We start from the raw sequence: 11,349 nt of genomic DNA on the forward strand, positions 1-11,349 counted from the left end.
TTTGAAGATCATGAAGACATAATGCATGAGTTTTCGAAAAATGCACAATTTTAGAAACATGCAATTGACACCAAACTTAAAAATTGACACTAGACTCAAACAAAAAATACAAAATTATTTTTGGTTTTTATTATTTTATAAATTTTTTGTATTTTTTCGAAAATTAATTGGAAAAAGAAAATTAAGGATTTCAAAATTTTTTAATAAGAATTCCAGGAATCATGCAATGTTAGTCTAAAGCTCCAGTCTAGGAATTAGACACAGCTTACTAGCCAGCCAAGCTTTCAGTGAAAGCTCCAGTCCAAAACACTAGACATGGCCAATGGCCAGCTAAGCTTTAGCAGATCATTACATAGAACAGCTAAATTGATGAGAAAGACAAAGAAGCTCTTCTAAGGATAAGTGAACCTCAGTCCAAAAAAAAAATTAGACATGGCTTAACAGCCAGCCAGGATTCAACATATCTCATGAAACTCTAGAATTCATTCTTAAAAATTTTGAAGAACATTTTTTTGGATTTTTCGAAAATAATAGAAAATAAAAAGCTTAAAAATAAAATAAAATTACCTAATCTGAGCAATAAGATGAACCGTCAGTTGTCCAAACACGAACATTCCCCGGCAACGGTGCCAAAAACTTGGTGCACGAAATCGTGATTGTTCATTCCTTGGTAACGGTGCCAAAAACTTGGTATGCACGTTCATAATCCTAATTCTTTTTCACAACTTCGCACAACTAACCAGCAAGTGCACTGGGTCGTCCAAGTAATAAACCTTACGTGAGTAAGGGTCGATCCCACAGAGACTGTCAGATTGAAGCAAGCTATGGTCACCTTGTAAATCTCAGTCAGGCGGATTCAAATGGTTATGGAGATTTGATAATTAAAATATAATTAAAATATAAAATAGGATAGAAATACTTATGTAATTCGTTGGTGAGAATTTCAGATAAGCGTATGGAGATGCTTTTGTTCCTTCTGAACCTCTGCTTTCCTACTGCTTTCATCCAATCATTCATACTCCTTTCCATTGCAAACTGTATGTTGGGCATCACCGTTGTCAATGGCTACTTCCCGTCCTCTCAGTGAAAATGGTCCAAATGCGCTATCACCCCACGGCTAATCATCTGTCGGTTCTCGATCATGTTGGAATAGGAACCATTGATCCTTTTGCGTCTGTCACTACGCCCAACACTCGCGAGTTTGAAGCTCGTCACAGTCATCCCTTCCCAGATCCTACTCGGAATACCGCAAACAAGGTTTAGACTTTTCGGATCTCAAGAATGGCCGCCAATAATTCTAGCTTATACCACGAAGACTCCGATCTTTCGGAATGGAGGCTAAGAGATAAACGCTCAATCCAAGGTAGAACGGAAGCGGTTGTCAGACACGCGTTCATATGTTGAGAATAGTGATGAGTGTCACGGATCATCATATTCATTATGTTGAGGTACAAGCGAATATCTTAGAATATGAATAAGCTTGAATTGAATAAGAAAACAATAGTACTTTGCATTAATTCATGAGGAACAGCAGAGCTCCACACCTTAGTCTATGGTGTGTAGAAACTCTACCGTTGAAAATACATAAGTGATGAAGGTCCAGGCATGGCCGAATGGCCAGCCCCCTAAACATAAGCTCCGAACATAAAATTATTCAAAGACTAACCAGAGATCTAAAATAAATCACTAAAAGTAATTTTTATACTAAACTAGTAGCTAGGGTTACAGAAAATGAGTAATTGGTGAAGAAATCCACTTCTGGGTCCACTTGGTGTGTGCTTGGGTTGAGCATTGAGATTTCATGTGTAGAGACTCTTTTTGGAGTTAAACGTTAGGTTGTAGCTTGTTTCTGGCGTTTAACTCTGGTTTGCAACCTGTTTCTGGCGTTAAACTTCAGAATAGGGCAGGAAGTTGGCGTTTGAACGCCAGTTTGCGTCATCAAAACTCGGACAAAGTATGGACTATTATATATTGCTAGAAAGCCCTGGATGTCTACTTTCCAAATCAATTGAGATCGCGACAATTGGATTTCTGTAGCTCTAGAAAATTCATTTCGAGTGCAGGGAGGTCAGAATCCAACAGCATCTGCAGTCCTTCTTCTGCCTTCGAATCAGATTTTTGCTCAAGTCCCTCAATTTCAGCCAGAAATTACCTGAAATCACAGAAAAATACACAAACTCATAGTAAAGTCCAGTAATGTGATTTTTATTTAAAAACTAATAAAAATATACTAAAAACTAACTAAATCATACTAAAAACTACTTAAAAACAATGCCAAAAAGCGTATAAATTATCCGCTTATCAGTTGTTGTCACCAACGCCTTCATTATCTCAGGATGGCGTTGGTGAGCCCAAGTTAGCATTGCCAACGCTTTCAATGTCTCAGGATGGTGTTGATGCACCAAAGTTGGCGTTGCTAACTCCCTCTTCTTCATGCTTAGCATTGTTGAGCCAAGTTGGTGTTGCCAATGCCTTCAATGCCTCATGCCTGGCATTGTTGGCCAAAGGTGGAGTTGCCAACTCCATTTCAAAGGTAGCAACTCCAACTTCAAGTTGCCAACTCCAACACCCTATGTCCTACTCCAAGACTCTGCTTCTTCTTTGCTTCACCTATCATCAATCACAATATTTTCATCAAAGCTTTGCCATTCCATGAATTATTATAAGACATTTCATTCATTTAAAAGCAATATAATCTTTTTAATACATTTTCCTTTGTCAATACTTATTGCATCTCATAACTTCTTGTATTTTCATGAAATAATCACAATTTCAACTAATACTTGATGAACTAATGTATGCAGAGACATTTCATAAATTCACTTGTTTATTGACTACAATTGTATAAAACTAAACTAGAAACTACTAAAATAATAAGTAAAAACTACTAATAATGCACATGCATCATGCAATTTCCTTTTTTATCTTGGATTCTAGCTTGCTTCCATTGTAAGTATTTCTTGATTTTATCTTCATTTACTACACTTGTGCTACACTTTCTTATAGTAAAAGATATTTTATCAACATATACATATTTTTGTAATTGTGATTTCTAGTTGATGAACTTGATGATTTTTGGTTATTATATGTTTGTTTGAGTTACTATTGTTGATTTTGATCATTTATTGCTCATAGTTTTAAGCATTTTTTCTAATTTTGCCATGTTTTATGATTATGCCCACCAAGTGTTTGTGAAAATGTCAATTTTGAAAATGAGGTAAATTTCCACTTCTTGACTTGGAAAGAATGAGCATATAGGATACTAGAGTTGTAATGTTCAACATTTAGTGATAATTCTTGGATATTTAGTTATTCTTATTTCCACTAATGCTAGCTTTTTACTTAGGCAATTAGTAAGTTAGCTAGGATTTGTGGATTAAGAATAACTATGCTCACTTGACTTACTCTTCGATGTTAAGGGTTGACTAGGTGAGATTAATCCATCATAGTTATCATAGTTGTGGTTATGACAAGTAAAGAATTTCCAAACTCACCCCAAGCCAAGGTTCCATTTATGCTTAGAGTCATATTTCACTCATTTTAAAACATTACTTGTCCATATTACATGATAGTTCTTTAATTCATTTATTCGTTTATTAATTGCAAGTTTGATTGTTCTTTTATTTCTTAATTATTTGCTTCATTATTGAAAACCCCATTGATTTTGCAACCAAAATTGTATGCTCGGGGTCACTAGTTCCTTGGGAAGACGGCCCGGGATTCTACTAATGGATAATTTGGTTTGAATTGTGACATCGTTACTCTAAACTTTGGTCGCAGGTCACCTTGTCGGTTGGGACTATACGTGCAACGTCGATCCCATTTCTTGAAGAGAATTCCTAACCGACGATCCAGGCCATACCAACCATCTTACCCTAGTTTTGAAAAGATGACAAGAAACAAACTTAGTTTTAAACTAGAAAAAATACCCTTTTATAGTACTTAAAGGAATTATTCTTGGCCATAAAATCTCAAATAAGGGTATAGAGGTAGCCAAGGCAAAGGTTAAGGTCATTGAAAAACTTCTTGTACCCACAAATGTAAAAGTTATTAGAAGCTTATTAGGAGATGTTGGGTTCTATAGAAAGTTCATCAAAGATTTTTCAAAATTTGCCAAACCATTAAGCAATTTGCTGGTGGTTGACACACCATTAATCTTTTATAATGATTGCAAGAATACCTTCGAGGTTTTTAAAGCCAAGCTAACTACAACACCAATAATCCACCCCCTGATTGGGAACTTCTATTTGAACTTATGTGTGATGCAAGTGACCTTGCAATTGGTGCTGTTCAGGGACAAAGAAAGGATAAGTTATACCATGTGATCTATTATGCAAGTAAGGTGTTGAATGAAGCTCAAAGAAACTACACTGCAAAAGAGAAAGAGTTGCTATCAGTAATTTATGCCTTTGATAAGTTTAGACCTTACTTGATTAGATCTAAAATAATTGTTTACACTGACCATACTGCCCTCAAGTATCTTATGTCAAAGCAGGATGCTAAGCCCAGACTCATTCGATAGGTATTACTTTTAAAGGAACTTGATATAGAGATAAGAGACAGGAAGGGAAGTGAAAATTAAGTGGTGGATCACTTATCAAGGCTCCCTCAAAAAATCAATCAAGACCACCCTTCATTTTCTGTGAATGAAAAGTTCCCTGATAAACACCTATTGATGATTCAATAAGCACCTTGGTTTGTAGACATTGCAAACTACAAGGTAAGAAGAAGGATTCCACAAGAATACACAAAGCAACAAGTAAAATAAATTCTAAATGATGCCAAATAATTCTTATGGCATGAGCCCTTCTTATTCAAAAGGTGTTTGGATTGAATGATTAGAAGATGTATAGCTGATGAAAAAATCAAGAATATTCTATGGCATTGCCATGGATCAAGCTATGGTACTGAGAGAACAGCTGCAAAAGTTCTTTAAAGTGGGTTCTACTGACCATCAATTTTCAAGAATGCTCGAGAATTTGTGAACAAGTGCAATGAATGTCAAAGAGTCGGCAACTTAACAAAAAAAATGAGATGTCCCAAAAATATATCCTGGAGGTGAAATTGTTTGATGTGTGGGGATAGATTTCATGGGTCCATTTCTCCCATCATATTCATACAAATACATACTTGTGGCAGTGGATTATATGTCAAAATGGGTAGAAACAATTGCCACTACCACTAATGATGCTAATGTAGTTCTCTAATTCTTGAGAAAGAACATTTTCACCGGGTTTGGAGTGCCCAAGAGCTTAATAAGTGATGTGGGTATGGTAACAAATAGAGAACTTAAGAGAACTTAAGAGAATCTTGGAGAAGACAGTTGGAACTACTAGGAAGGACTGGGCACGGAAGCAAGATGTTGCATTGTGGGCTTATAGAACAGCATTCAAGACCTCCATTGGAAGATCACCCAACCAACTGGTGTATGAAAAGGCATGCTATCTTCTTGTGGAACTCGAAAAAAAGGCATTTTGGGCTACTAAATTCCTTAATCTTGATGCTCAAGAAGTAGGGGAGAAGAGGTTATTGCAAATCAATGAGATGGAGGAATTCAGATTGGAAGCTTATGAGAATGCTTGGATCTATAAGGAAAGGACCGAGAAATGGCATGACAAAAGAATTGCAAACAGAGTATTTGAGCCAGGGCAAAAGGTTCTCTTGTTCAACTCCAAGCTAAAGATATTCCCTGAAAAGTTGAGATCAAAATGGGTTGGTTCCTACTTGGTGACTAGGGTCTCCCCACATGGCTATGTTGAGCTCTAAGATGATAGTTTGAAGGAAACATTCATAGTGACTGGTGATAGGGTGAAGTATTATTTGGGTGGAAATTGGGACAAGCAGGAAAGCATTCATGAGCTAACTTGAGCAGTAAACACAGTGGCAACATCAAGCTAATGACAATAAAAGAGCGTTCGATGGGAGGCACCTGATGACTGCGCATCATGTTATGTTTTTCTATGCTTTTTCATAACAAAATTTAATTCATTATGCTTAATTATTGAGTATTTTATGCTCAAGTTGTATATTGTTTTGATTTCTTTGATTTCATAAATTTTGTAGAAAATGGTGGAAAAAGAAGCAAAAAGTACAAAATAAGCACAAAAGAAGAAACGATGAAGTTTTGGGCGTGTCACTTGGTGCTTGGGCGTGGCACATCAAGCTTATGAAACAAAAAGGGTGCTGAACACTACACAATAGACGTGGTACGCCAAGCATGGGCATGGCACGCCAGTTATATTTTTCAGAGAATTGAGTAAGTTGCATCACTATGGGCGTGCCACTCTGGGCGTGGCATGCCAAGCTTGTGAAGCCAACTCTCATCAATGGGCGTGCACTTGGTGCTCTGGGCATGGCATGCCAAGCTTGTGAAGTCAAGATCTCAAAGAGAGCACGCCACTTGGTGTTTTGGGTGTGGCACGCCAGGCCAACATTCCAACAAAGAAGATTGAAGAATTTTACATGGGCGTGGCATGCTGGGGCATATGCCAGCCCAACCTCCTCCCATTCAAATGAAGATATCTTGAGCTACACAACTTCAAATGAGATGATTCTAGTGCCATTAGAAAGTAGACATCTAGAGCTTTCCAACCATATATAACACTTTATAATGGACACTGGAATTGAGGAAGATATTAACCCCGAAAACACAAGGAGCAAAACACGTCCCTATAGAGATACCAGCCTAACCTTTTCATCTTCAAAGGACCATAACTTGAGTTGTAGAGGTCTAAATGATGCACGTTTTGTGGAGTAGGAGAGCTGACAACTAGAGCTTTCCAACGAATATAGTACTCTATAGTGGACTAATGACAAGTCATCTTAGGCTAGTTTCACAAGCCTTTTTCATTAGTTTTTACTTAGTTTTCATGCATTTCTTAGGCAATAAGTAAGTGCTTGGATGAGAAATTCATGCTTGTCTTGATTTAATCAAACATTATTAATTTTATGCATTTTTATGAGATTTTCTGCAAGATTTAGTTGATGATTTAAAAGATACAAAATCGTGTGATTATGCCAAGGCTTTGATGAGTTTGTTTGTTTGATGATAGGTAAAAAGAAGCAGAGGAAGAGCAAGGAAAAAAAGAAGGAGAGGCCAACGTTGGAGCCAACGTTGGCCCATCAATGTTAGAGCCAACGTTGGCCCATCAACGTTGAAGGCAACGTCCTAGAAGAAGAAAATATGGGTGCCAACGTTGGAGGGAATGTTGGTGAACCAACGCTACCTCCAACGTCCTCGAAAATGTTCATTTCTGGAGCTGAAAGAATTTTGGGCGACGCGTACGCGTCAATGACGCGTACCCGCGAAAGTGAAAAATTTATTAATCCACGTGCAAGCGTGAGTCACGCGCACGCGTGAAATGGCAAAATTTTACCATTCACGCGTACGCGTGACTAAGCCAACGTTGGAGGGAACGTTGTTGATCAAACGCTGCCTCCAACGTCTGCGATGAGAAGCCCAGAATTTGGAATTGAGAAACTTGAATCGACGCACACGCATCCATTACGTGTACGCGGGGAATGGAAAATTGGCGTTGCATGCGTAAGCGTGGTGTACGCGCACGCGTGGATGCGCAAACATTGGTATGCCAACGTTGAGTCAAATATTGAGTCAAATGTTCATTTCTGCAACTTTCCTTTCTGCAACTTTACATCTCAGTTTGCTATTGAGTTCAATTTAATTTCACACAATTAAATTTTCTGCACTTCTGTTCTTTGCAATTCTACATTTCTGTTTTACTTTCCTGTTTAGAGCAATGACCCATTGAATCCCAACTCATTAGGGGGAGGAGCTCTATTGTGATTCATATGAATTGAATTAAATTCTTCTTCCTCTCAATTCATCTGGATAGCTAAGAAATAACTTCTGTTTTGATTGAGATCCATTCACTCTGGAAGGGAATTTGAATATGTGAATTCCCATGTGAGCCTCAGAAGGGGAATCATGAAAATTAAAATTAAAGCTCTGTTTCTCACAAATCTCTTGATCAACACCATTCGAGAGGAATTGAGATCTTGAGAGTCTGTGTGGCTTATGGATGAGAGAAAATGCTTAACCTCTTCTCATGATAATTGGATCAAGGAATTGGCGAGATTGATTGTGATTAGAGAGATTGGATTGCCAAGAAATTGGGATCCAATGAATTTCAATCCGCCATAGATCTATTCATATGATTGAGAAAGAAGTTGAGATCTATTTGATTCATTGTGGATTATGATATCTCTAATCCCTGATGAATCTTTCTCTCTTTTGTTTCTGTTCCATTTAATTTCCCAACACCCAGCCCCTTTATATTTGACGCCATTTAAGTTTCTTGCTCTTTAAGTTTCTGTTAATTTACTTTATACTATTTATATTCTCTGTAATTTACATTCTGTTGATCAAATTCCACTCAATTCACCATTGTTAGCTTGACTAGACTAATCACCTCACTAAATTTTCTTGATCCATCAATCCTCGTGGGATCGATCTCACTCACGTGAGTTTTACTACTTGATGCGACCCGGTTATTCTTGCCGGTTAGTTTATGTGGAAATCTAATTTTCACTGATCAAGTTTTTGGCGCCGTTGCTGGGATTGATTTAGATCAACAATGATTAAGTGGGTAATAAGTCTAGATTAAGCATTTTCTTTGTTTTTGTCATTTAAGTTCTTTAAATTTTCTGTTATCTGCTGATACTTAGGTGTTTGTGTTATTGCCTCACTAAGAGATTCTCATCTGTAACATGAATTTTAATTTTCATTGGTGATTGTGTTTTACAAAGTTCAAATGGAGTTTAACTCATCTTTTGATCAAATAAATTTCATGGGACATTGTCCAACACCACAAAATGATTCATGTCATTATGCTAATGGTGGATGGGAGTATTAACAAGAAATGATAGAGTATGAACACCTCCCAGAGACATAAAATGAGTCCTATTTTGATGAATCTAACAACTATTCATATTGTGACTGGGAGGGTCAAAACCAAAAAGATTTTAATGCTCCATATTCTATTCAGCAAGAGACATCATCTCTTGATTATGCTTTCAATAAATTCATGCAAGATTGCTCCCCAGAACAACAAAATGACCCATATTGTGATGAAGTCGATGATTACTCGAGTTGTGGGTGGGAGGATCAAAACCAGAGAGCATTTGACAGTTCATACTCCACTTATCAAGAGGCATCATCACTTGAGCGCACCTTCAATTCATTTATGCAAAATTATCCAACCTCACCTCTCAGTTTCTCACTTGAAAATCCTTCATCACTTGATTTTGCCTCAGCACAAAATTCCCTCCAAGATCCATACAACTCCTTTCACCAACCACAACATTCCTTACACTACACAGAAGACTCATCTCAACATTCACAAAATTCATTCCATAACTCACAAGACTCATTCCATACCCCTCAAAACAACTTTACCACAACACATCCATATCCACAAAATTTCTCTCAACCTTCATCTTTTGAGCTAGTATCTGAGGATCTCCTTCAAAAGTCCAGAGAATTATTGGAAAGGCAAGAACAATCCTGGAGAGAACAAGAAATCCTCTTCCAGAAGATGGATGGGCACTTAGATAAAATAAGAAAACACTCAGGATTGGCAAGCATTGAAGATGAAAACCAATCTGTGAGTGAGGAAGTGGAAGAAGAGGCCCCCTGTATCAAGTAAAATTTCAATGAAGAATGAGGTGGTAGAGGTATATGAGCCAAGAATTTTATATCCGCAGAGGCCACTTGAGATGTCAAAGGAACATGAAAACTTACAACCCCCACAAACTTTCCTGAACCAAAGACTCTCAACACTTGAATCCATGATTGAAATATATGAAGAGGAGATGAAGAAATCTTGGGAAGAACAACAAACCTCCTCCATAAAAGTGCTATGAAATCAAATGTTGAGTGCAAAGGAGGAAGTGGAAATATTTGAGCCTATGATTTCATATCCACAGAGGCTAATTGAGGTTGTAGAAGAACATGAAAACTTCCCCCCAAAGGATTTAATGGAAAATCATGAAGAAGAAAAGGAGGAAGTTAATCAAGAGATTTCACACTCAAGAGAAGTAGAGAGCTGCATAGAGGAATGGCTCATTGAACCACCAATTCAAGAGGCTTTTGATGAAGAGAACACTCCAACAATCACACAGCAACCATGTCTTGATATCCAAGAAGTGAAGGCAACCAACAACAACAACGAAGAAAGGATTGTGACCAAGCTACAATTGATCATATCAAGGAAGAAGAAGAGGTCAACCACAAGCAATCCAACCCCTAAACCACCAGCAAGCAAGTTCAATCAAGCAAATAACAAAAGGGATCTTGCTGATAGGAGACCAAGAAAGGGGGCACTGACTGGCTCTTCTCTCCCCTTGAGGTCATTCCTCTTAACAAACTGGAAGAAGAGGAAGAAATTTTAGAGCAACATGTCAAGCTAATGACACTAAAAGAGCGCTTGTTGGGAGGCAACCCAACCAAAGGTAGTTTTCTTTTCCTGTTTCAATAAGTTTAGTACGATTCTCTGCATTGCAAGGAGCTAAGTTTGGTGTTGCACACCAAAGAGATTTAAGGGTGAATGTGCAATTTTAAGTTTGGTGTTCCACCACAGATTTCATTAAGAACACATTGCACCCTCAGCATAACTAGTTATCAGCTCCAAACAATCAGAGAAACTACCCAACAGTTGTTTGTTTTCTAGTTCCTAGTTTGTTATCTAGTTCATAGTTATTTTCTAGTTCGTAGTTTACTTTCTTAATAAAAGTACTTGATATTTCATGCATGTATTTACTCTGCTACAAATAGAAGTAGGCAAGGAACTAAGTTTGGTGTTCCCACACCAACTTAAGTTCTGAAAATCACAAGCATACATGCATGTTAACCATCTCTTAAGTGCTTGGGGGACAAGCAACTTTCAATAATTTTGTAGGAATTCAATCAATCTCTTGGAAGAACTATGCATTATCATCAAAGGACAAAAAGAAGGATACAAAAGCAATGGATGATGATGACAAAGGGAGAGCTAGAAGGCACCACCAAGAGGTTGTATTGTTACTTGATTCCATCTGCTTTGAAATGCTCTAAATTGGAAGTCTAATTGTACCTCTGCTAATTAGTTTAAGTTATTTGCATTCTGGTTGTTTACTGTCTTTTTAGTGTAAAATAACTGTTCTAGCCTAAGTGTCTGCTTCATTTTCATCTACCTAAATGTATGCTTTGTCTCCTTTACTTTCTATTGCATAAGAGAAAATGTTGAAACAGAAAGTGAAAGTGTCCAATATGGTAGGAACTAGAATTAGAATCAGTGGTGGAATATTCTTGATTAGTTAGCATGCTCAATAATAAAGCTGAAGGGTAGAATG

The 11,349-nt window shown here is 37.4% G+C and overlaps 1 protein-coding gene across 1 annotated transcript; it reads left to right on the plus strand.

The window, feature by feature from the left end:
- The first annotated feature begins 5,155 nt into the window (after positions 1–5,155).
- On the plus strand, positions 5,156–5,766 carry LOC112778594 (uncharacterized). Its single transcript, XM_025822899.1, has 2 exons — positions 5,156–5,159; positions 5,285–5,766. The coding sequence occupies exons 1-2, from the start codon at positions 5,156–5,158 to the stop codon at positions 5,764–5,766; spliced, it is 486 nt and encodes a 161-aa protein (XP_025678684.1).
- Positions 5,767–11,349: the final 5,583 nt, after the last annotated feature.

Source organism: Arachis hypogaea, chromosome 19, assembly GCF_003086295.3.
Source record: "Arachis hypogaea cultivar Tifrunner chromosome 19, arahy.Tifrunner.gnm2.J5K5, whole genome shotgun sequence".
NCBI classification, from domain to species: domain Eukaryota; kingdom Viridiplantae; phylum Streptophyta; class Magnoliopsida; order Fabales; family Fabaceae; genus Arachis; species Arachis hypogaea.